The following is a 27,007-nucleotide window of genomic DNA, read 5'->3' as shown; positions in this document are numbered from 1 at the left end:
TGTTTAAAGAACTACATTACCCATAATTAACATGTAGACATCCGGAATTCCCTGAAGTTCCGGGAGTCTGGTCGGCGGAGTGTGCGTCGTTTCCTTGCGGCAGAGGAGAGAGGAGGTGGTATCGAGAGACTGGAAACGTTTACCATCCGGATCCCCGCTCAACTCCCACTGTACAATGAAATTAACTTTATTCACGCCCGCCTCTGATCTTCACTACTTCACCATACTCCTGGTAAGCGTTTGTGCATATCCGCGTGCATCACCGTGTATAATTCATTTGTCGTAAATGGGACTTCTTATGCTCTAGAAGTTATGCTAGCACGCTAGCTATTTAGCATCGAAAGCTAGCCAGGAGTTGAGTTGCATGCAGTGGGATTGAAAAGCAGACTCCGGTGTTTTCTCGATCATAGGTGCAAGTTAATACCAGGGATCTTGTATAGTGTGTATTTCAGTTTGATGTGAGCTTTGCCTGCAGATCGCGCGCGCGAGTATGTGTGTGTATATGTATGTATGTATGTATGTATGTATGTATGTATGTATGTATGTATGTGCACCGATCTGATTGATTGCTTTCTAGCTAGTTAGCACGAATGCTTACTTTTCCCACTAACTATCACCAAAGACTATTATCCGGCATGATAATCAATCAGATTTCCAACATTTTTCAATCAGGTCTAATGAGATGCCTAGCTGTCTGATCTGATCTCCTTATACATCCTTATTATTCCCTAATGAATCATCAGCATTATTTTCAACCCCCAGTTATCTTTTGTATGGGCATGTTTATGGTATATTAAAGCTGGTTGAAGGATCATTAAGTAGCCACAGTGTATCAGGTCATGGCAGTGCTTGCTAATAGAAATAGACCGGGTTTATGAGTGGTGCTAGGGGCATTCTGATGAGCACATCAGAAGAACATGTTCTGGGGTTTAATGTGAAGGGGGAAGAAACACAAGAGTTGAAGTTGAAGCTGAAGAACTAAAGCAACGCGTCAGTTACGAAGAATTTGAACGAGCAGAAATAGAAGTAGGAAGTTGGCTTGGTGTACGTGTGTGTGTCCGTCAGTGTGTCTGTCAGTGTGTCATTTACAAAAGACCCAAAAATACCCCTACACCCCTAAACTGACTTCTTTAATATTCGCCTAAAGCTCTGAATGCTTTAACACAAGTTTGTGGAGTCATTTCGGGATGCATTCCACTCACTTCCGTCCTTTCCGCGAAGACAAACCTGATTGGTCGAGTTCTCTGTTGTGGCCTAATCCTATTGGCTGGCAACCCGGAACTGGTTTAAAGCGCTGTGCTGTTCTGAGTGATGTAAATGGAACCCAGTTCCTAATACAGGAACAGCTCACGTACAATATTAATATTAAAAAATAATATTATTGTATGTGATTTCTTCTGTATCTACAAAACGTCTGTACATATATTAGAGTGTACACAATCTGTGTTTATATATTTATTATATAATGTATACACAGTGGATAAAAAAAAGTCTACACATTTTTATGAAATTGCAAGTTTTTAAAAGTTAAAACATAAACAACATAAATGTCAGACTTGTTGCATCTTTACTGTGATTTGCCAACCAATCAATTGAAATGTTTAATAATGGGGAACATTTTAAGTTAAAAAAAAAGACAAAACCCTGATTGCATAAGTCTGTACACCCTTTCAGAATGGGCGCTGTAGGGTGTTCAGACTTATGCAATCAGGGCAATTCGGGTTTTTTTCCTCAGAATTTTTGTTAGTTGGAAAATCACTTTAAAGATGTAACAAGTGTGGGATATGTCGTTATAAATCTTCCGTACAAGAATGCAAAATAATAATTCTGCAGTCATCGCACATTGTCATGAGTGCAGCCGTGATCCGGTTTTCTTTTTAATAAGCCCTTCTTATACTCCAACATTAACCTGTTTTCAAGGGTCGAGTAAACAGATGTGAGGATGTCTGTATAAAATGATTGACAGAAAGTGAATTTAAGAACAAGTTTGCATTCTGGACCGTAATGTTTTATTGAGATGAAGAGTCAAACCATTTTCACGAAGGTCAGATATATTTTTAGGCATATGTATGAGACAGAAAGACAGAAGAACCATGTTCTTTAAATTGTCATTCGCCGACTATATTTTCCTTCACCAAAGTAGAGGCATGCAGGTTTTTTGTAATACTGGCATTTATTTGCTGGGTTATTTGCTGACACCCATGGAACAACTATTTCCCCCTATCCGTTGTTACATTATTTACAGATTGTTGTGATAGTGAAACTATTTTTTGACTGCCTTTAAACTTGTCTAGCTTGAAGCTTTTGCTGAACAATAGCAAATGGTCTGTAAAACTTGTCCTGAGAAGTAGTCTCAGAGCAAGAGTCCTAAAAGTTTTCAGAGCAACGAGAGCTCAAATATCAGGGCGCTATCGTGACATGATGTTGCTGAACAGTCCTTTAGGCTTTGTTAGTATGTATTACCTCATCTGCTGTGTCTATTGTGGCAGTTGGTGTTGCTCTTCTCATTATGCCAGGATCTTAGGAGGTCTAACGATGGCAGCATGCCGTATTGTGTGGATTGTGGATTAATCTTGGAATTGGCTCGTTTGTACTTCTGTTATGTTTTGCTGACAGTAGGAGTGAGATTAGTTGACGATTTTTAAGCAGCGCTGTGCACTGGCTGCCAATATGGCTGTGCTTGCCATATGGCTTGCGGACTGTGTGTGCGCGCATGTGTTTAAATATGTTTTCGAATCTTTTTTTTTATTTATTTACTGGACCCTGAGCTCTCTATCATTATAGAAACACACCAAGCTGCTTGTTTCTTGTAGAAGTCAGATGACGATACCGACCTGTTTCGCAAAATCATAATGTGGCAGTTCTGCATGTGCGCACAAAAAAAGTTTAAAGAATGTTTGTATCCTGTCCTTAAGCAAATATCAATGAACCCTTAAGCAAATTTGTGATTCAGAAGAGCACACGTGGCATCCATCCTGTGAGAGATGAAAGATAAGGCACACCTTTTTTTTTTTTTTTTAAATACAGCAGAAATCATTTGCTGTTAGATATTAGAGAACTGAGAACATGTCCGTCACAGCTCATTTAATTTGTTTTGTTTGTTTTCACAACATGGTTATGAAGCAGCTTTTCGATAATTAATTTAAAGTAAGCAATTAATCTCTGCAAGTTTTTTTCTACTGAGCGAACCAGAGTTACCTTACATTACCGTTTACCCACTTAAAATAATCTCACTTATATTGAGCAGTTAAGGGTTAAGGGCCTTATTCAAGGGCCCAGCATAGGCAGCATGGTGGTCCTGTAATTTGAACTTACAACCTTCCAATCAGAAGTCCAACTTTTCACTACAACAGTCTTAACCAATGAGCTACTATTTCCCTGAGGCAATGGTTTGTGAGGAAAAACTCCCTGAGATCATATAAGGAAGAAACTGTAATAGGAACTAGACTCAAAAGGCCTTTCCTTATCTAGAATGCCACCAGACCCTGGATGTACGTTCATTATAGTTAATGTTGATGTTATCAGTTGTTCACGGATTGACACCTGAATGTAATATTGTTCACGCCGATTGTATCCCTATGTTATTTGGTCATTTGTATCGCTGTGAAAGTTCTACACACACACATATTAGATCATGTTTGCTTCTTTGCCAGGGTGTGTAGTGCAGCAAGTGGTGGGATTCACAACGAGTAGTACGATTTATTTTGCGATATGTTCATTATTTTGGAAAGCTCTCTGTATCTTAGTTTAGTTAGTAGTTTAGACTATGGGAAGGCCTGACAAAGATAATAATTATAAATTGGATGGAAGGAATGATGGATGGTTAAAAAAAAAAAATGGTGATATTAAAGAGTCAAAGACGAACATACAATGCAATACATTCGATTAGAAACATTCATTCGAAGGGGTAATTCAAAAAGAATCTGTAAAATTTAAGAAATATTACCTTTTACAAAATAAACAGGACCTATAATAAGGACCTGTGGGATGCCATGTTTATTCAAATGAACTTTTTACACAGGAAAGGTATTTTTTTTAAGAAAATTATTAAGCAATTTATTATTTTTTTTACCAGAATGTATTTGTATATACTGTATATGCGTGTTCATGTTACTAGAAAGTACCATAATATCTCAATATAATAATATGCAGCATACTGGTTTGAGAGATTACTGGTCCTAAGGCTAAAGTCTGGTCTGTTGCTGGTATGGTCCTTCTGGCTATAGCGGTATTAGACAACATTTGAGTAGTAAGGTTGGTTCCACAGCTAGTCATGGCGATATGAGCTTACAGTGTTCTTCTAAACACATTTAAACATATTTTAATCCGTGTTTTTGAAAAAGTCAACAGTATTGGCTCAGCATGATGCTTTCCCTCACAACCCCTCGCTGTTTCATCTTATAATTACCACGCGATAAATACCGACAATGTAATAGATAATACGGTGCTGTAATTATTGCTGGGGTTTCTGTGGGATTATGAGCCCCTTCCCAATCTGTCAATCAATCAATATCTGTTCATGCATGTGTCTGGGTAAGTTTGTGCCATATTTTAAATTTCTATAAAACTGCTATAGCCCCAGACGATATTCTGTCTGAATCATATTGTCAGTTAAGATTGCGATTAAACTTGTTTTTTTACTTTGTTTTATAAGAACCACGTTCACGGTTTTGGTCATATGAACAACCGACCTACTACAAGTTGTGCAGCCACAAGCCCTACAAAAAACACTTACAATGCACCCGGAAAATATTCACAGCGCTTCACTTGTTCCTGGAATATTGTTTGTAGGATCCTTGGGTATTGTTTGTAGGATTTTTTTAAGGAAAATAATGAATTTAATCCATTTTGGAATAAGGCTGTAACATAACAAAACGTGGAAAAAGTGAAGCGCTCTGAATACTTTCCGGATAGAAACGACCCATTTGTGTTCAGATGAGGCGTATGTAGCACGCATGGGATTTTTTAAAATTGTTTTTACTACAGACGTCCTCCAGCAACATTATTCATCAAACACGTATCTGTAAATCTGCCAGAATGTGCAAATTGAGAGGATTTGAAACTTTTTGTTTAATAATTAACGTTTACTTTTTTTTCATGACCAGCTTGTGTTCTTTCAAATCTTTAATTAAAAGTAAAAAGAAATATTTATCATGCCTCAGATGTATTACCATATTAAAAAGGAACATAATACACAAAAATCATCAGTGCAAAAGACATTCTTTGTCACACTTCTAAGTTAGTGAGATGGAGGCGTGATGTATCTACCCAACCTCTGGACTTCTTGTGGACTTTCCTCACCTACAGCAAAAGGCATTGGGCCAGAGGTGTCCTCACTGGTTAGATAGTTCCAACTAGCAGGGTGAGTTTCAATGATAGTGAAAGGTAACCTTGTGATTTTTTTTTTTATATTCATCAGCAATTTGCATCAAATGAGGTTAAAACCAAGAGACGTCAAGGGGGCATGTGGTGTAATTTCCTAAAAAATGATTGGCACATTCATAAATTAAACCTCTGATACTTTATGATCCGCATAATGCAGGTGCTAAAGAAGAAAGACATAATGAATCCATTTTGGTAAAATTTCTGTGCTGACCATTGGACGAGTCATTGAAAAACTCTATAATATCGTTCTTTTCTCATTTTGATTTACGTTTACACATTTTACGTATAAAAAACTTCATAAACTCACTATGGACTCTCCCTACACCACTACTACTTTTCTTTCGCCTGCTCCCGTTAGGGTTTGCCTCAGCGGTTCAGCAGTCTCTATACTACCCTGTCCTCTATAGTACATCTGCCTCTTTCAAATGAACTACCTGCATGTCTTCCCTCACCACATCCATAAACCTTCTCCTTGGCCTTCCTCTTTTCCTCTATCCTGGTGGCTCCATCCTCAGCATTCTCCTACCCCATGTCCCTCCTCTGCACATGTCCAAACCATCTCAATCTCGCCTCCCTCACCTTGTCTCCAAAACATCCAACATGCCCTGTCCTTCTAATAAACTCATTTCTAATCCTGTCCATCCTCGTCACTCCCAACGAAAACCTTACTTCTCTGCTACCTCCAGCTCCACCTCCTGTCTTTTACTCAATGAGACTGTCTCTAAACCATACAACATGGCAGGTCTCATCACAGTTCTATAAACTTTCCCTTAAACTCTTGCAGATTCCCTTCCATCACAAATCACTCCTGTTGTCACTCTTCTTAACCCACTCCACCCTGCCTGCACTCTTTTCTTCACTTCTCTAACACACTCTCCATTACTTTGCACTGTTGACCCCAGTTACCTGAACTCCTCCACCTTCACCACCTCTTCTCCCTGCAACTGCACCACTCCACTGCCCTCCCTCTCATTCACACACATGTACTCTGTCTTACTCCTACTGACTTTCATTCCCCTTCTCTCCAGCATGTACCTCCATCTCTCCAGGCTTTTCTAAACCTGCTCCCTACTCTCACCACAAATAACAATATCATCCGCAAACATCATAGTCCAGGGAGACTCCTGTCTGATCTCTTCCGTCAACCTGTTCATCACCACCGCAAACAGGAAAGGGCTCAGAGCCGATCCTTGATGCAATCCAACCTCCATCTAGAACCAGTCTGTCGTTCTTACTCCACACTTCACTTTTGTCACACTGTCCTCATACATGTCTGCACCACCCTCACATACTTCTCTGACACACCTGACTTCCTCATATAATACCACAACTCCTCTCTCTGCACCCTGTCATACGCTTTCTTTAAATCCACAAACACACAATGCAACTCCTTTTGACCTTCTCCATACTTCTCCATCAACATTCTCAAAGCAAATATTGCATCTGTATTGTTCTTCCTGAAACCATATTGTTGCTCACAGATGGCTACCTCTTTCCTCAGCCTGGCTTCCACTATTCTTTCCCATAACTTCATGGTGTGACTGATCAACTTAATTCCCTTGTAGTTACTGCAGGTCTGCACATCTCCCTTATTCTTAAAAAATTGGTACCAACACAGTCTTTCTCCATTCCTCAGGCATCATCTCCATGCTTCTATAGTATTGTTTGTTTCACAAAATCACACACTTCAAAATGATATATTGAGATAAACCCAGAAGCAAGGAATGTGAGCTAGAGACAAGGGAGAAGCTTTTGTTAGTCTTTTGCAAGCAACCGAGCTGGCCAACTAAAGGTGATGTGGTTATTGTTATAGATTTAACAAGAGAATAATTGTATATACATTGGAACTCATTTACAAGTAAAACTGCTACTTTGTGTACGGTCCATGACGCAACTGTCTGACGCCACTTTGCTGAACTCGGGGTCGAGGAACCTGTCTCAGTTTTTAGAGAAAGGAGTTGTTGGGGGGCTGATAAACCCTGATAAGCCTATGTAAAGGTATAATCTTTGGCAGCAGACATCAATGCAGAAGTGTTCGAGTGAAGCTTGATTGATCTGGAAATGATTTTTCTTTGCGTAATATTTGTGAAATGGTTGCAAAGTGTGGTTTTGTTAAGTTTGCTGTCTAACAGAACAGTTAAGATTTTGGTGTTTTTATGTTTTAAAGGGTTTCAAATAAGTTATTTCGACTTGGTTTTCATTTTCAGTTGCTCAAACAAGCAGGTTCTTTTTAATGCTTTAAGCATTTTTTTTTTTTTGCTTCACTTGTACATCAAACAGGCAGAAGTCATAAAAACAAAATACATTTTTTTGTATTGTTTAAAAATTACACACCTCAGTCTGTTGGCGTAGCTTTCTGTGGCACAAAAAAAACCTTGCTGAACCACATGCTAATTTTTCTGTGCACATCCCACCACATGAAAATCTGTCTTTGCGTATTTCATCACCTGCTGCACTATGACCCAAGATCATGCTGTGGGTGTTTGTGGGCCTTTTTTAGTTTCATTAACCCTGTCAGCTTGAAACAAATGATGGACAATCTCCATATTCAGAACGTGTAAACGGAGACAAAACCGAGCCTTGGTTCAGAGACACTGACTGGATCTGTATTGTTAGTGCCAGCGCACTGTGCAGTCATTCAAACATGTAGCCGAGTGGAAAATAAAGATGCTAGCCAGAACCAAATGACGTCTTAATGTGTTAACAGCCAAAAGCTTAGTCAAAGACTTTTTGCCAAAGGGTACAAATATAATTTGTTTTTGTTACCAGAGATATCAATAAAGAATGATATATAAGAGCTATTTCATTTCATCCTCTCAGGTATAATTTAGTCAGTCATACTTGTAAGTTAAAAGCAAGTTACTAGCTCATACATGCTAATGTGAGATCGTTTGTATTATTTGCAACGAGTGTAATATGCTAATCCGTTTAAGTGTGATGTTTCAGATTACATGTTCAATTAAAACTCCTTCCTCAGTGTGTAGTGTTTGAACACGTCTTTAACACACTTCAGCTTCAGAACATCAGCAATCGTTTTACTCTAATAGGTGTTTCTTTTTCTTCAACAAAACAGAAAACAGTATTTTAGATCAAACCCAACACACACTCCTGATGAGATGAACGAAATATTTGTTCTAATCCTGACTGGATTTTATTGCTGACGTGACGTTGTGGTGTGTGTTTGTATGTTTTCAGATCACCGGGCTGTACACTCCAGGGCAAGGGGAGATCACTACTCTGGATGCTGGGAACATTGACGAAATTCTCAGTAAGTGCTTGTTTTGTGTGTGTGTGTGTGTGTGTGTGTGTGTGTGTGTGTGTGTGTGTGTGTGTGTGTGTGTGTGTGCGCTCTCAGGTTGTGTTTATTGCAGTGTTTTGAAATGCCTTACACTGTGTTCTTCTACAGACAATGCTGGAGTGGCTTTAGTCAACTTTTATGCAGACTGGTGAGTATTGCTTTCTGTGGTTTTGTACAGTTCCCTTATGTCTTGAGGTAATTATGGGCTTTTTCTTTTTACGTAATACCGAAAAAGAAAGATGCTCAAATATGTTAATCAGATGGAATTCACCATCATTAAGGGGAGTTAATTAAGACTGTCAGGCACATTTTAAGCTTTTTACGTATACACTTATAGGCTGGCAAATTTAATTACGATTTTCCTTTATTGATTGACAAATGACACATGAGAGTTGATGGAATTGGTGCGTATTGGCGAATTGGTCTGTGTGCATTGCATTCTTTTTTTTCTTAATTTTTAAAATATGTATGTACAATAGTATATAGTAGTATATGTATATAGTAATTAACAGGTGCTGCCAATTAAGTATTTAAGATTCAAGTTTCACTCCCTGCATGTCAGAATCACTGAATCTATCTATCCGTCAGTCTGTTTATCTATATATATTTTTTTTTTTTTTTTTTTGGAGAAAAAGTGAATTCTGCATACATACCTTTTTTTCTGTGACGCTGTAAATATCCTTAGAGGTGCGCTCCATTAATTTCATAATTTCAACATTAAGGCATCGGTGTCATTAGTTACTTTTTAGGATTAAATGTTTAGAGTTATGTTTATTTCATAACAAAATTAAGGTATATTAGGGGGAAACCTTGATTATAAACACATTTCTTTATGAAAGTGTTTTTTGTCCCTCCATTTTTAGATACATTTGATGTTAAAAAAAAAGTCATCAAATCAGATTTCTGATATTATTTGCTTTTAGAAGGTATAAATGATTCCTCACCTAGTATTTATTTTTTCACTTTCAAGTCCTTTAGATTATTCAAACGAACCTTTAGAAGTATTGTGTATTTTATATGGTGTGTATATGGATTTGTTTTTGTTAAACCCTTGATGTGCTTTCTCTCTTTCTTTCTTTCTTTCTTTCTTTCTTTCTTTCTTTCTCACTCTCTCTCTCTCTCTCTCTCTCTCTCTCTCTCTCTCTCTCTTTATCTCACTTTATCTGTCTCTTGCTCTCTTTGTTTCTGTGTTCAGGTGTCGGTTCAGTCAAATGCTGCACCCTATCTTCGAGGAAGCCTCAAATGTGGTGAAAGAAGAATATCCAGACCGTACACAGGTGGTGTTTGCCCGTGTGGATTGTGACCAACATAGTGAGTACACACACACACACACACACACACACCCCAGTTTAGCCTTTTAGATAAAATAAATTAAACAGAATTATTGATGGCCCATAAAGTGTTTGATGGTTTAATGACAAAACTGCATCTTCTGTGAAGTAACGGCGGCTCAAAGATCCCCTGCCGCTCAAGCGGGTGTGTGTCGCTGCACGTTTGTCCGTGTGCGACAGACAGAGCCAGATTCCACCCGATGAGCTTTGGAGTATTTAACCCTCAGTGTGGGGTTTCCTTTCATCTGCACTCTCGCTTTTTCCTGTCTTGCTTCTCTTTCTCTTTCTCCACTCACTGGCTGGTTAGCCCCACTTCATTTTATTTGTACTTACTTTTACTTGCTTTTTTCACTTAATTTTACTTTACTTTTTTTAGTTTGTGCATAAATTTTTTTTTAATATACACTGTAAGACAAATATTCGTGAACACTTAAATATAGGGCTGAAACGATTCCTCGTGTAATTCGAATACTTCATTCTCGCCTTCTGTGTCTCCACGTTGTGCATATGCAGGACTCAGAGTTTAGTTTAGTTTAGTTACAGGTACACGCTTTTTCCCTTCAAGTTTTTATATATATATATATATATATATATATATATATATATATATATATATATATATATATATATATATATATATATATATATATCACAACCTTTGCATGGAAAGTGTGGAAATAAGACCCCTGGACAGGTAACACATAAGATGCTGTAGAATTAAAAAGAACAAGATTAATTTAAAAATAAATAATAAACACACATTGCATTGAACTTTTTTTTTTCTTTTTGTAATTTGAAATTAATTCTTTATATTTTTTATTTATATAATTTGTTTGCACATTGATGTAAACGGGGTTAGTTTTCAGGGTTTTTTTCCTAAAAAGGAAACAAATTACTTGTTCAAGTCTCATTTTTCTTGTATATTTAGTATTGTTCTTTAATGAAGAAAATGTACTTCAAGTCCGATTACCCGGCCTTACTTGAATATAAGATTCGTGTTTTTTTTAACATCTCATTCCACAATTCAGGAAGTGAACATGCAATACATGTAAAATGCCAAGTCACAGAAATGCATAGCGATAGAGATCGGTTTAACCGCTCATGACTTCGCAAACTGGCCGAACTGGAAATAGTAAAGAAAACATTAAAACACTTTGACTTTTAACCAACCACGGTGTGACTTTAAAATAATAATAAAATAAATAAAAACATCATAGGATCAAGAATCATAGAATGCTACATCTGTACAATGCATACCTTGAGCGTTTCTGACAGTATACTAAAACTATCGATCATTACTACCTATAGAATGATCAACAGGTGAAAAAGAGGTTCAAAATACAAAATGTCAGCCTTGTGTCTCATTAGTCTCATCCCATTTTGTAGGTCATTGTAGTCTTTCTAGTATCTTTTGTAGATCAGTTATCTACACTGTATTGCAAAAAGTATTAAGGATTCAGGCGTAATGATTACATCTATGGTTATAGTATGAAATCAAGCACCTGGATTGGAATGGGTTTCCATGGTCAAACAGCTGCATACAAAACTTACATCGCCAAGTGCAATGCTAAGCATCGGATGCAGTGGTGTAAACACATCGCCACTGGACTCTAGAGCAGTGGAGACGTCTTCTCTGGAGTGACTGGCAATCCGATGGACAAGTCTGGGTTTGGTGGTTGCCAGGAGAACGTTGCTTGTCTGACTGCATTGTGGAAAGTGGAATGTTTGGTGGAGTCCTGACCTCAAACCGATAAAACACCTTTGGAATGAATTAGAGCAGAGACTACAATCCAATAATTTGTATTTCTATTTTTAATAAAAAATTTCAAAGATTTGAAACAAATTCCTTTCACGTTGACATTATAGGGTTTTGTTTGTAGAATTTTGAGGAAAATGCTGTGAATATCAAGGCTTTTACCATATATTAGTTATTAAAATCTAAAATGGCATGAAAACTCAACAGAAACTAAAAGTAATGTTTTTTGAAAGATAAACATGAAATGAACATGAGTATCGTTGGTCTATAGTAACTCAAGCACTTTTAGCATCTGTGGTGAGCAAAAAAGTTATCTTCATTCACATACCAGTCGCTGATGATGGTTCCACATGAGCAGCTTAAATATAAGGCTTCTGCCGCAGATTAAATTAAAGACCCATGAAGATGGATTTGGACTGTAATTAATAAAAACAGTAATTTAGAATGGCTCAGGGCTACAATTGTCATTAACAGTTTTGTATTCAAGTGTTCATTAGTGAACAGCTGATAACCTCAACAGTGATAGAAATATAATGAATGGATAATTGGTGTCACCCAGCTGACGATGGGTTCCCTTATATCTATAGTTCCTCTTAAAATGTCATAGTTTTCAGGGAGATGTTCCATTGCCATCAGTAGCTTGCATGTTAGGGGCAAATTTACGATGCAAAAATGTATATTCTTAATGTATTTAAATCTGTGAAGCATCTTTGGGCCATTGCGAGTTTCACAGCATGGAACAATATCACCTGGACTGGTCTTTTTCAGTATAAGGAAGAAGAGATTTCTGCCATTTTGGACCAAAAGTGTGGAATCTGATGTGGTTTTCTCCTGTTGTAGCCTTTTGAAGCCACATGAAGGTTTTGACATGCACCTAGAACACACCGCAGTGTTGTGTGTGTGTATATAACCGCTGGCCTGCTCTCTCTTTCTAGCTGATATAGCGCAACGATACCGGATCAGCAAGTACCCGACCCTGAAGCTTTTCCGAAATGGGATGATGATGAAGAGAGAGTACCGAGGCCAAAGGTCAGTGTCGGCCATCGCCGACTTCATCCGGCAACAGAAAGTAGACCCGATCACAGAAATCCACAGCCTGGAAGAGGTTAACAAAGTAGATGTGAGTACACACATAAAACAGAGACTTGCTCATTCACAATCAGTTGTCGAGATGTGCCATTTTTGCATTTCTGCTCTCTTTTTTCCTCCTTTTTCCTCATTCTCTTCTCGCTGTTTCAGAGGAGTAAGCGAACCATCATCGGCTACTTTGAGCAGAAAAACTCTGATAACTTTCACACATACGAAAGGGTAGCGAATATCTTAAGAGACGACTGCGTCTTCCTGGCAGTGTTTGGGTAAGAAAACCGATTAGTTTCCATCTGCTTCTTTTTTTCACACCAATCAGTGAAAGAATATAATTAGTCAGGACTACATGCTCTTTACACATGCTTCATTTGATTGTCTACAGTGTTCAATATACATTTTTATCTGAAAGATTTCCTCCCAATTGCAGCTCGCTTTTTGTTTCTGTGCTGACAATCACTCTCTCCAACCACCCCCCCCCCCCCACCACATTATATTTATTATTGTCTACTAGGGATCGCTATAACTGCGGCCAATGCAATTCGTGAATATTGATCACAAAATATTGGTCACTCTTTAAATAATAAAAGTATTGAGCATCTACTAATAATTCTATATAAATAAATAGTTTTTTCCTATGCAAATGTGTTTCTGGATCGCGATACAAATGTATCTGACGACACTTTTTAAAATCGATACATCGCATCATTAACTTTTATGCCGATCCACCGATCATATTCTGGAGAAATCAAAATCGGCTTGCTAAAACCTCACCTCACATTTTTCAACCTTCTATAGTTCCTCTAATAGCATAACACTTATTCCATGTTTTTTCCTCTGCTTTCAGTGAGGTGTCTAAGCCTGAGCGGTTCAGCGGCGATAATGTTATCTATAAGCCGATCGGAGAGACCGTTCCCGACATGGTGTATCTCGGCTCGCTAACAAACTTCGACCTGGCGTATGCATGGGTGCAGGACAAGTGTGTGCCGCTGGTCCGAGAGATCACTTTCGAGAACGGAGAGGTAAAACGCATACACGAACACCACTTCATTAGGAACACCGGTACTCCTTTTCAGCTAGATAGATGGATGGATAGATGGCTGGAATGCTGGATGGACGGATAGATAGATAGATGGATAGATGGATGGGTGTATGGGTGTATGGGTAGATATGTATCGTCATTGCATAGTGCAGTGATGCAGCAATGGAATGCAGTTTAGCATCAAATAGTAGCAATAGTGTAAACTGGCAAGTACAAATAAATATGTAAATATATGTAAATATTGTATATTTACGCACAGCAAATGAATAAATATAAAGGCCATCACATACAAGGAAATTGTAATTGTGCGAGTTGTGTGTGTATGTGGTGTGTGTATATATAAATTTACGCATTTGGAATATGCATGTACAACTGTACAAACGTTATACACAGTGTATATACAGTGTCCTAGCGGTGTAGTGTGTTCAGTAGGGTGATGGTAGATGGAAGAAAGTTGGCCCTAAACCTGCTGGTTCTGATGCACATGTTCCCGTGTCTCCTTGTTGATGGGAGGGGGGGTTAAACAGTACTGTGGTGAAGGTGCTCAATGTCAGTTGATTTGGGTTCATTCCTCTCATTCTTCTACGCCTATTTTCATCTCGTCAATTTCTGAAATACCTAAACAAGAACGTCCAACACCAGCAAACAGGCCACGGTCACTAAAATCACAATTTTCTTTCCCCTTTCTGATGTTTGACGTGAACATTCAATTAAGCAACTGACTGCATGATTTTATGTATCACGCTGCTGCCGCATGGCATCCACGAACAAGTGAATAGGGTGTAAGTGTACAGTCTTCTCCTTGTGTATGATGTGATGCTTGTAACCAGATTTGGACTAAATGTATATGTACTTCTGTGTATGTATAGGAGCTGACAGAAGAAGGCATTCCATTCCTGATCCTCTTCCACCAGAAGGAGGATACAGCAAGTCTAGAGAAGTTCCAGCAGGAGGTGGCACGCCAGCTTATCACTGAGAAGGGTACATATATAGCAGAAAAGACGGATACACATATAGCAGAAGAGAAGGATACACATATAGCAGAAGAGAAGGATACACATATAGCAGAAGAGAAGGATGCACATATAGCAGAAGAGAAGGATACACATATAGCAGAAGAGAAGGATACACATACAGCAGAAGAGAGGGATACACATACGGTAGAAGAGAAGGATACACATACAGCAGAAGAGAAGGATACACATATAGCAGAAGAGAAGGATACACAAATAGCAGAAGAGAAGGATACACATACAGCAGAAGAGAAGGATACACATATAGCAGAAGAGAAGGATACACATACAGCAGAAGAGAAGGATACACATATAGCAGAAGAGAAGGATACACATACAGCAGAAGAGAAGGATACATATAGCAGAAGAGAAGGATACACATACAGCAGAAGAGAAGGATACACATATAGCAGAAGAGAAGGATACACATAGCAGAAGAGAGGATACACATACGGTAGAAGAGAAGGATACACATACAGCAGAAGAGAAGGATACACATACAGCAGAAGAGAAGGATACACATATAGCAGAAGAGAAGGATACACATACAGCAGAAGAGAGGATACACATACGGTAGAAGAGAAGGATACACATATAGCGGAAGAGAAGGATACACATATAGCAGAAGAGAAGGATACACATATAGCAGAAGAAGGATACACATATAGCAGAAGAGAAGGATACACATATAGCGGAAGAGAGTGATACACACATAGCAGAAGAGAAGGATACACGTATAGCAGAAGAGAAGGATACACGATAGCGGAAGAGAGTGATACACATAGCAGAAGAGAAGGATACACGATAGCAGAAGAGAAGGATACACATATAGCGAAGAGAGGATACACGATAGCAGAAGAGAAGGATACACATATAGCAGAAGAGAGGATACACATACAGCAGAAGAGAAGGATACACATATAGCAGAAGAGAAGGATACACATACAGCAGAAGAGAGGATACATACGGTAGAAGAGAAGGATACACATAGCGGAAGAGAAGGATACACATATAGCAGAAGAGAAGGATACATATAGCAGAAGAGAAGGATACACATATAGCAGAAGAGAAGGATACATATAGCGGAAGAGAGTGATACACACATAGCAGAAGAGAAGGATACACGTATAGCAGAAGAGAAGGATACACGTATAGCGGAAGAGAGTGATACACATAGCAGAAGAGAAGGATACACGATAGCAGAAGAGAAGGATACACATATAGCGAAGAGAGGGATACACGATAGCAGAAGAGAAGGATACACGATATAGCAGAAGAGAGGATACACATATAGCAGAAAAGAAGGATACACATATAGCAGAAGAGAAGGATACACAAATAGCAGAAGAGAAGGATACACATAGCAGAAAAGAAGGATACACGATAGCAGAAGAGAAGGATACACATATAGCAGAAAAGAAGGATACACGATAGCAGAAAAGAAGGATACACGATAGCAGAAAAGAAGGATACACAAATAGCAGAAAAGAAGGATACACAAATAGCAGAAGAGAAGGATACACAAATAGCAGAAGAGAAGGATACACATAGCAGAAAAGAAGGATACACATATAGCAGAAGAGAAGGATACACATATAGCAGAAGAGAAGGATACACATATAGCAGAAAAGAAGGATACACAAATAGCAGAAGAGAAGGATACACAAATAGCAGAAGAGAAGGATACACAATAGCAGAAGAGAAGGATACACGATAGCAGAAGAGAAGGATACATAGCAGAAGAGAAGGATACACATACAGCAGAAGAGAAGGATACACATACAGCAGAAGAGAAGGATACACATACAGCAGAAGAGAAGGATACACATACAGCAGAAGAGAAGGATACATAGCAGAAGAGAAGGATACACATATAGCAGAGAAGGATACACATACAGAAGAGAAGGATACACATATAGCAGAGAAGGATACACATACAGCAGAAGAGAGGATACACATACGGTAGAAGAGAAGGATACATACAGCAGAAGAGAAGGATACATATAGCAGAAGAGAAGGATACACATATAGCGGAAGAGAGGATACACATATAGCAGAAGAGAAGGATACATATAGCGGAAGAGAGTGATACACACATAGCAGAAGAGAAGGATACACGATAGCAGAAGAGAAGGATACACGATAGCGGAAGAGAGTGATACACATAGCAGAAGAGAAGGATACACGTATAGCAGAAGAGAAGGATACACATATAGCGAAGAGAGGGATACACATAGCAGAAGAGAAGGATACACGATAGCAGAAGAGAGGGATACACATATAGCAGAAAAGAAGGATACACATATAGCAGAAGAGAAGGATACACAAATAGCAGAAGAGAAGGATACACATATAGCAGAAAAGAAGGATACACGATAGCAGAAAAGAAGGATACATATAGCAGAAAAGAAGGATACACGTATAGCAGAAAAGAAGGATACACGTATAGCAGAAAAGAAGGATACACAAATAGCAGAAAAGAAGGATACACAAATAGCAGAAGAGAAGGATACACAAATAGCAGAAGAGAAGGATACACATATAGCAGAAAAGAAGGATACATATAGCAGAAGAGAAGGATACACATATAGCAGAAGAGAAGGATACATATAGCAGAAAAGAAGGATACACAAATAGCAGAAGAGAAGGATACACAAATAGCAGAAGAGAAGGATACACAAATAGCAGAAGAGAAGGATACACGTATAGCAGAAGAGAAGGATACACGTATAGCAGAAGTGAAGGATACACGTATAGCAGAAGAGAAGGATACACGTATAGCAGAAGAGAAGGATACACATTTAACAGAAGAGAAGGATACACATACACCAGAAGAGAAGGATACACGTATAGCAGAAGAGAAGGATACACATTTAACAGATGAGAAGGATACACATTTAACAGAAGAGAAGGATACACATTTAACAGAAGAGAAGGATACACATACACCAGAAGAGAAGGATACACATACACCAGAAGAGTAGGATACACATACAGCAGAAGAGAAGGATACACATACAGCAGAAGAGAAGGATACACATACAGCAGAAGAGAGGGATACACATTTAACAGAAGAGAGGGATACACATATAGCAGAAAATGATTTTGAGAGCACGCTTTTAAAGGTGCCAATAATTCTGGAACTAAGTGCAAATGATAGCTGTCACATTGAGTCAAAAATATTGTCAATAATGCTCTTGATGCTCTTAATAATGTGCATCTTGTTTACGTCCTAATATTTTGCCGTCTTTCTCTCAGGCTCTATAAATTTCTTGCATGCCGACTGTGATAAGTTTCGGCACCCTCTACTACACATCCAGAAGACTCCCGCCGACTGCCCCGTCATTGCTATAGACAGTTTCCGCCACATGTACGTCTTCCCAGAATTCAGCGACCTCTCGTAAGTACCCTGTCTCACCGTCTTCCTCCCAACGTCTTATTAATTAGGTGTGTGTGTGTTAGTATGTGGAGAATAATTGCAGCCAGACCTCCTTGCAGGTTATCTATATCTCCAGATACTTTCCAATTAAATACTAATTATTCCTTTACCCTTAAACCATCTCACACACGCACACACACACACGTACACACATCCTAGTGCTCTAGGCATTAACTTTTGGCAAGTTCCTTTAAATAATTTAAGCAGTGTGTGAGTTAACAGTATTTTTTATAGAGGTTGTCCGTGTCTGTGTAGTCATCAGTACGTACAGTACACAGGGCTCCTGCGCATTTTGGACAAACATTAACAATTATGAAATTTGATTTGTGTGATTTCCAGGTCTGGATTAATATAAAAAAAAAAAAAAGAACACTGCATATTAAAAAATATTTTTGTTTCTATAACATTGCCCTTTTCGCTTTTCTAAAACATAAAATTAAGAATTTGTAAAACAAATTTTTTTATATAAAAACAAAGGCTAAACTAATCCAGATACATTTGAAAATGGCGTTTGGTCAAAAAATGCTTTTTGTTTTCCAATCGTTTCCCAAAAGTTGCTCATCCACACTGAAACTTCTGAAAATGCCCACGGCACTGTACTGCGCATAAGCATAACATAAGCCGCTTCGACCGGCGTCATTTCCGCCCTTCGCTAATTTACTTTTCGACTATTTCAAACGATGCGGCAACGACTAAAAGTGTGTCATCACGCCAGAAACCCTTTGTTCCACAGCCCACAATGCAACATCAAAAACTGCATTTGCGAAATGATTCGACTTTGAAGAACAATTTCAAAAAGCTACGTTTTCGACGATAACGCTATCTCGGTGTGGACAGGAGGCCAAAACGGAGAAAAGAAATATGTTTTTTCAAACGAAAACTCATTAATGTGGACATGGCCAAAAGGTATCTTTTGGTGGAGTTAGGAGCAGACTCTTAGCGCTGCCAAAAGGGCGGCGCTAGACTGGATTTGCACAGCTGTAATTGGTGGTAACGTTGTGAGGCAGCAGTTGCCATGACAGTAGAGCGCCTCTGACCGTGTGACCAAACACATGGAAAACATCAGTGATTCGGACTCTGACATACAGAAGAGATTGTAGTTTAAAATCATTATTTGAGAAGAATATGGTCTTAAAAATCTTTAGGGAAGTCTACCTGATCTGATTGGAGTCTGGAAAAGTATAAAATTTTGAAATGAAAGATGTGTAGGAACCCTGAGTACATCTGTATACATAACGTATTTGTTTTGAGTTTTATTGTTATCCGGTTTGGACACTAAATTCAGTGCATTTCCAGAAACCCCCTTAATTTAGCACATGCTGTATTGCATTAGCGATCGCCGCGTACCATTTATTCAATCTCAGCGTTATCAGTTCACCTCTCTGCAGACTTTTATGTTGCCGATTGGCCAGGATCTCGAGTTACCGTGGCGTCTGTGGGCAAGACAACGTCGTTATCTCGTTACAGACTTTACAGGCTTTCCTGACCTCATAGCCAATGACTTATCGAATCAAACAGAGCCCACGAACTCAAGTTAATTTTCAACTGTTTGTTAGCTTTCAGACAAAAACCCTATTTTTCCCCTCTTTGTGTCTGTGTTTACAGGGTTCCAGGAAAACTGCGGCAGTTTGTCTTGGACCTTCACTCAGGAAAGCTGCATCGAGAGTTCCACCATGGGCCGGATCCCACCGACAGCACTCCAGGACAGGTCAGAATCTCAGCCACGAGTCAGAATCTCCACGAGTCTTACTGAGAACTGTCCTTTTGATCAACAGGAACCCTTCACTTATGCCCAGAATATATAATACCGAGCAACAAGGAGTCCTCTGTTGCCATTGGTGAAGTGGGCGGGGCCCAAACTTAGTCAAGGTTTAGGTTTAGAGAATGAGAAATGAATACCAGTCGGGTGAAGGATGATGATTTGCTTATGGTTTTTTCCCCCCAGACTTTGTTTCAGTTTCACATTCATTTCTTCGCACAGCTCCTAAGCCACTCTGCTTCAGGAAGCTTAAATGTTAGATTTTGTTTCTGAAAAAGCAAACCCTAGTTGGAAAAAAAGAAAAAAGATACATTGTTCTAGGCTCATACTAACACTAGGAGACAGTGATGCACTATAAATTGTTTTCACACAGCATTTTCGAACAGAATTTTGTTTCCCCTAGAGGGAGGGAATTCAAGAGATTTAGAATGAAATGTGCGCAGGTACAGTAATCCCTCGGATATTTTCCACGGATATTTTTCCTGGAACGTAACCCCGGCGATATCTGAAAAACCGCGATAACTAATAATTTTAGTTCGTACTTCTCTAACAATTTTTTTGCACTTGGCCTAAAGCCGTCCGACACATTACTCCCGATTTCTGCTCCTTTCTTAAAAAATATAGCGTACTGTGCTCTCATTCGGCATGTAATGGTGGGAAACAGCAGCAAAGCATATCGAGAAATTCAATGTCTTCTTGAAAAGTCGTTGTCCTCCTCTTCTGCCGCTTGGTTTCGTTACCAGAAGCTGTTGATGGTGCGCGTTTTAGGGGGCATGTTACTCTACAGTACAGATACTGTATAAATTCACTACGCTAATACAGTACATATTTGCTAAACAACACGTTACATCTGCAATAGTTGCATATCAGAACCCAGGTATCCCTGATACACGATGTCCCATCTGCGATATATCGAGGGATTACTGCATTTAGTCTGTAGCTCACTTGTGTAGGTTTCACACTAACACGGGGGGAAAAAGAAACCACGGTAACTGTCAGTAAAAATAAAGATCTTCTGATGTCGAATGGACTTTAGGTAGGACCCAGATGAGGATGGGTTCTCTTTTGAGGTCTGGTTCCTATTAAGGTTTTCTCCTCATACCATGTCAGGGGAGTGACACTGTTGTCACTGGTTTGCTTATCAGGGATACATTTGAAGAATTTTTCCCTAATGTGCAAATTGAAATGTGAAAATTTATAATAGATAGATTTAGCTCTATAAAGCTGCTTTGGGACAGTGACACTATAAAGACAAAAGTTGTGTTTTCTTCCTCTTGAAGCCATATGTGGTTCTTTCCCAAACATTTACCAAAAGCCCCTGTGCCCAAAGCCAGTTCTATACAGATATGCTTTAAATGGGTTAGAAGATCTTAAGTAGACTACGTTAGAGATCTGACTCCATCCATATTGAACACCTTTGGTGTCAGTTGAACCCCAGGCCTCCTCACCTCACCCTCCACAAGAACACACTCAAAACTAGTGGAAGATTTCGAAGAGTGAGGGTCATTAAAACAGCAAATGAAGACTACATGTGGATGAAATGAATTAATTTGAAGACGAGAAGTATAGGATCCAAACATACTGAATATATAATAGCAGCAATGACGAAACATATAAACACCATGCTAATAGGAAGAAATAAATATCCTTATTACCCCAAGCGCATTTTGAACAATTCTTTCCGTCTATTGTTTAAAAAAATTCTTTTAATTCATTCAATTGTTTCATTTCATTTTTCTCAAAGCAGCTTCACAGAAATACAAATAATAAGAATATAAATTTTATTCAAATTCATACATTTGTCCCTAAACCCCCAAGGACCACACCAGAGGCAAAAAATTATTACAAATAAAAAACCTGAGATGATCTTGGAAAAAGAAACATTGAGAGGAACCAGACTTGAAAAGGAATCCATCCTCATGTAAAAATCTTGAGAGCAGGTTATGGCACGTTCTGCCACAATTTTATTGGAAGCATCTCAAGTTCGACGAGGATTGGTTTCGAAAGACGGCTGTAATTTCAGTGTAAATCCAGCTTTAGACATCTGAACATGTTTCAAGAAGAGCACCGTTGAATGTTCGCTCCGATCGGAACGGCAGCGGGGAACGCTAACGTCAGGATTATAACTCTTTCTCGATAAACCGTTTTTCAACATATGAACATCCTGAACCTTAAAAGGACGTATTAAGTGATAGCAAAATCGCATTTGTTTTTGATAGATCAGATAATGGAGTCTGCTGCATTTCGTCATATTTATTAACAGACACGGTGACTCGTCAGGCCGAAGCGCATATGTTTGTTTCGTGACCGCATTAGATAGCTGCCTCGTTTGAACCGTCATCAAAGGATCAGCCACTATCTTTAATACAGCCAGAGCTTTAGATGACATTTTGACTGGTTATTTTCCATGATCAAAGACTACTATGTGGCAAATCCAGACATCAGACTAGAGCTCCATTGTGGGGCTAAAAAAATAGATTGTGCCTAAAAGAATTAATGCATGTTTTCCTATAATTCACACGGTTACCGGTGCTGACGTCTGCATGGAGAAAACCGAGTCCGTCCTTTAGACATGTATATCCAGTTTTACTCATTCGGTTTTACAGTCCCTGCGAAAAGTTATACAAAGCCATCTCTAAGTGGATCAGCGGCAGACGAAGTTCGCAAATCACGTACTTGATTTAAAGTAGAAATACGTATATTATTCCAGTAAAAGTGCTCCCTTTCCCTTGAGTAAAAGTAAATATCCAAAGTGCTATGATTTATTACAGTTAGATTGGAAGTAGAATTCTTGTAAGAAAAAATCGTACAGGAACAAGGCAGGCTGAGAAGGCACTTAAAAATGAAGGACTTGTTCTCCTTTCCAACTATTTGCCACAGGTGTTGTGGCAAGTTAAGAGTCAGGAGTTTCTTCCATCATTTATTCCTTTCAAAATGTTCTGCTTGCTGTTGAACTGATGCTGAACTGTACGTTAGATACCAAAAAGTCGCAACCAAAACAAGTTTCCAAGTTATCCACTTTGAAACGTAGTAAAGTCTCCCCAAATGCAAATACTTCAGTAAAATACAGTTATAGTAAATTACAGTTTACATTTACCTCGTTATTGTGCACCACTGCCTGCTTTAGAGCTCGGAGTTCCACCCTATTGGGATGAATAGGAACTCTGACTGCGCCCCAGGCCTCTTTACCTCACCTACCTAATCAGTATCTTACTTTACTAACGCCCTTGTGTTCACAGGGTTTCTGCTGAGTCTTTAAAAGTCTAAAATTAAAAAAATTTAAATTTTAGGTCTTAAATTCGCTATTGTAGCTCGTAAATAATATTAAATCCGTAATTTTCCGATCTTCATGTAACGCGCCCCCTGATGCTCAGTGAAATGCTCCCACAGCACTTTAGAATGTTTTTGTTTGTTCGTTTCCGTGGTGTTGTAGTTCTTTCTTTAGATAGTCCAAATATAATTCGCTGTATTACAACGACAAATGAGACCCAACATGCAACAGCCAATCAGCTTTCTGTCTCTCTCGGATTGTACCACAGACGTAAATTTCTTTTTCAGCTTTGTTGAGTTGCGAGTTTAGCGATACCTGGCTTGATCAATGTATTTAGGGCTCGGTTAAGGTTAAGGCCAGTTGCTAACAACGTATTTGTGTGCATATTTTTGGCGTTGCGATACAGGTCTTAGAAGTCTTACATTTGAAACGGTAAAACCTGCAGAAACGCTGGTTTGAATGAGTTTAAATGAACCACAAGCACACACTAAAATCTAGTGGAACATCTTCCCAAAAGGGTGGAGACTATTATAGGAGCAAATTGGGACTGCATGTGGAATGAGGTGTTCAAAAAAGAACATACAAATCTTATGGTGTCCAGAATCTTTTGCTATAAATCACACAATCTGATATAGACTATGAAGTGGTCATCTCTTACAGTGTAATACTACACTGCATTCAGAAAGTGCTCAAAGTGTGAAGCAAAGAACCCCAGGTTCTATATAATGTAGGGGTGTAACGGAACTCAAAATTCACGGTTTGCAACGTACCTTTTTTTTTTTTTTTTTTTTTTTTTTTTTTTTTAAACGTACGCTTAAATTGTTTTCCATTTAAAATGTAATTTTCTAAAGATATGATCTACTGATCTATTCATTTCAGCATACTTTAACAAGTGTCTTCATTCCTTCCATCCTTCATTTATTCGTTTCCTCGATATACAGAATTGTCAGGATTTTTTTTCCGTTAAGAAGAAATTCTTAAAACTGGAGACAAAACGCTAAAGAATACATACCACTAGCATTAGCCGCTAGCCACGTTTCATGCATGCGCAAAACAAATCCTATTTCCAGTACGAAGTGAGTGGCCACAGTGACACTGCGCTAACTCTAGTTCCTCATTCATTTTTGTATTTGTTTTTTCAAATACCCCTGGCATTTTTGTGTATGTTTTCAAGTTTAATAATAATAAAAACAAATTCGCTCAAAGTGTGAGGCGGAGACTAAACAAACTTGCGGTCCGCCATTTAATACGTTCCAGAGGGAACTCCGATTTTAAAAAAGATTGCACTCGCAACCGCGTGTAACAAACCGTAAAATTTCAGTACATGTACCGTTACATCTCTATTACATTTGAAATGTCATCTTTTTAAACGCAACTGAAGCGTGTAAATGTGTGTGTGTTTGCGTCTCAGCAGGAAGAGAACAACGAGGCAGCCAGCAATCCTCCAGAGAGCTCATTCCAGAAGCTGGCACCCAGCGAGAACCGTTACACCATCCTCAGGGATCGGGACGAACTGTGACCTCGTCTCACATCATCACTTAGCGCAGAACAGCCGGCAGGCAGCCACCTGCATCACCTCTATTTTCATAACTTTTATTTTGGCTGAAAAAAAAAATAACAAAGAAGAATATCTGAAGTTTTTTGGGTGGAGTGGAAGGAAGAAGATATGAAAGTGTGTCTGAGAGAAGAGAGAGAGAGATCAATTTTACTTTTATTTTTTTGGAGTTTGTAAATATGTATGTCCTCTGTCGGTGAGTCTTCTAAATTAAAATGGTTCTTTTTTTTTTTTTTTTTAACCCCTAGGTTTTTTTTTTGTCTCCTTTTTTTGTAAGAAGAAAAATAAGCAGATAAACAGTGATGGTCCTTCACAGTAGGATCCACACACTCAAGGCCTGGGGAATCATGGGAAATGACTTTGTGGTCAAGCCTGTGGCATTCCTACATTTCAGTTTATAGTAGCGTGTAAGAGCGAGACTGCGCACGTGTCCACGCGAAAGAAAGAGAGGAATGAAGGATCACATTGGTACATTATTAGTCTGTAATCTTACATTCTGTGGGAGTTCCAGACTCGTCCTTGCTTGTTTAAAATCCGGACTCATATCAGCCCATTCCATGAGGAGGAGCGGTAGGGGTGGGGCTTTAATAAGGGGTGGGGCTTTAATAAGGGGTGGGACTTGAAGGGAGTGTTTGTAAGTCATCTCTGAGTGGGGGGATGAAAAACCAACAACAACAAAAAAAAGTAAGTTAAAAAATTAAAGGGAAAATTTTACAGAATCGTGTCGTGTCTGTGTGTGTTTTCTGGCCAGTGCAATAAAGGTTTTGTGCAGAAAGAAATTAGAATATTTACAAATACATGTTGACTACAGCTACCACAGGATGACATGTTTGCAAGCTTTCCTTTTTGCACCCTAATTAATCTCGAAGATCAAGGAGTGTATTCGAACCGTGGCAGGAAGTTGACATGGAAACAGTGACTCACACTTGCGCAGCTCTTCAGCATGTACATTGAGGAACATTCTGAAGACTTATTTTGGTAAAAACTCGCTCATTCGAAGCCCACTTTGAGGAAAGTGGAAGTGGCGAGAGGTGGGCGCCCATGTTTTGTGACATCACCCCTCCCCCCCGCCCACGCCAGAAACCCATGCCGTCACAGCAGGCTGCGATGATGATATCATGCGTATGCAGACGCACACACCAGGCGCTCAAATGGTCTGCTTTTCCATTGTGCGTGATCGTGGAAAGTGTGGGGTGTCTGGGACGCAGAGACACGAGTCGGGTCAGTGTTTTTACGCCGGGACTTTCCACACCACTCCAGGTACTTAGACACACTCGCACATCCATCAACACACACTGCAGCTGACACAGTTGCCCATCTACACACACACACACACACAGGGGAAGTCCTGCGTATGTTGTGCGGAAGGCGTGGGGGATAACATAAAGCTCAAATCAGGTCTGTGTCTTTATGGGGCTTCCCCAAATATCCCAAAAAACAACCCTAAGTTGGGGTCATCCTGTGTTGTATGTTTCAATATGATAAAAAAAAAAGAAATAAAAAAATTATCTGATGCTGACACAAGGGCATAGGGCTTCCTAAATATAATATAAATTATAATTTTTGTTTTATGATTTCATTCTCTTTTTTTTTTTATAATTTTGCAGTAATCTTTACTACTAGTTTATTGATAAACTTATTACATTGTTTAATTTGTTTACAATTTAATTTTATGAACTATTGTATTAATTAGTACTACTTTTAAATCTAGATAATAGTTTTATTTATTTATAATCAATTATTTTTATTGTTTAATTCTTAATAATTTGCTTATAATTATTGAATTTTTTTTAAATAGCTTATTTTATTGGTTATTCTTTGTGATTATGTTTTATGACGACGATATTAGCACATGTTCAGCATCCAGCCACTCTGCACGTCAAACATGCGAACGAATCTCCAGCTGTAAACAATTCTGTTTTATTCTCGACTAAATACGAGGATCGATAAAAAGCCAAAAAGGTCATTGTTTGGCGTTTTTTCCGCCGGTTCCTACAGGACTCTGATCAACAACATTGAAATTTTCCCCCACTGTGAATTGATTTCTGTATTAGATTTGGCGTCTTGGTGGCCTT

General features: G+C 38.8%; 1 protein-coding gene across 2 annotated transcripts; it reads left to right on the top strand.

The window, feature by feature from the left end:
- The first annotated feature begins 74 nt into the window (after positions 1-74).
- On the top strand, positions 75-25,651 carry erp44 (endoplasmic reticulum protein 44). Of its 2 annotated transcripts, none has more exons than XM_046833750.1 (11): positions 75-232; positions 8,581-8,653; positions 8,792-8,831; positions 9,879-9,994; positions 12,706-12,890; positions 13,010-13,125; positions 13,701-13,875; positions 14,765-14,876; positions 18,167-18,308; positions 19,953-20,055; positions 24,792-25,651. In XM_046833750.1, exons 1-11 carry the CDS (start codon positions 176-178, stop codon positions 24,894-24,896), a joined length of 1,224 nt encoding a protein of 407 aa, XP_046689706.1. In that variant the 5' UTR covers positions 75-175; the 3' UTR covers positions 24,897-25,651. The 2 variants fall into 2 exon arrangements, with proteins under 2 accessions (XP_046689706.1, XP_046689705.1); XM_046833749.1 differs by having other exon boundaries at positions 24,789-25,651.
- The last annotated feature ends 1,356 nt before the right edge of the window (positions 25,652-27,007 follow it).

This window comes from Silurus meridionalis, chromosome 21 (genome assembly GCF_014805685.1).
Source record: "Silurus meridionalis isolate SWU-2019-XX chromosome 21, ASM1480568v1, whole genome shotgun sequence".
In the NCBI taxonomy this organism is placed as follows: domain Eukaryota; kingdom Metazoa; phylum Chordata; class Actinopteri; order Siluriformes; family Siluridae; genus Silurus; species Silurus meridionalis.
The sequence above is the reverse complement of the archived record's forward strand: the minus strand, read 5'-3'. Positions and strand labels throughout refer to the sequence as shown.

Bases quoted from the DNA above. Each gene is read 5' to 3' on its own strand.
- erp44 (XM_046833749.1), top strand. From the start codon at position 176: ATGAAATTAACTTTATTCACGCCCGCCTCTGATCTTCACTACTTCACC. The intron at 14,877-18,166 runs GTACATATATAG...TCTTTCTCTCAG, and splicing joins CCAGCTTATCACTGAGAAGG to GCTCTATAAATTTCTTGCAT. The intron at 18,309-19,952 runs GTAAGTACCCTG...CTGTGTTTACAG, and splicing joins CCAGAATTCAGCGACCTCTC to GGTTCCAGGAAAACTGCGGC.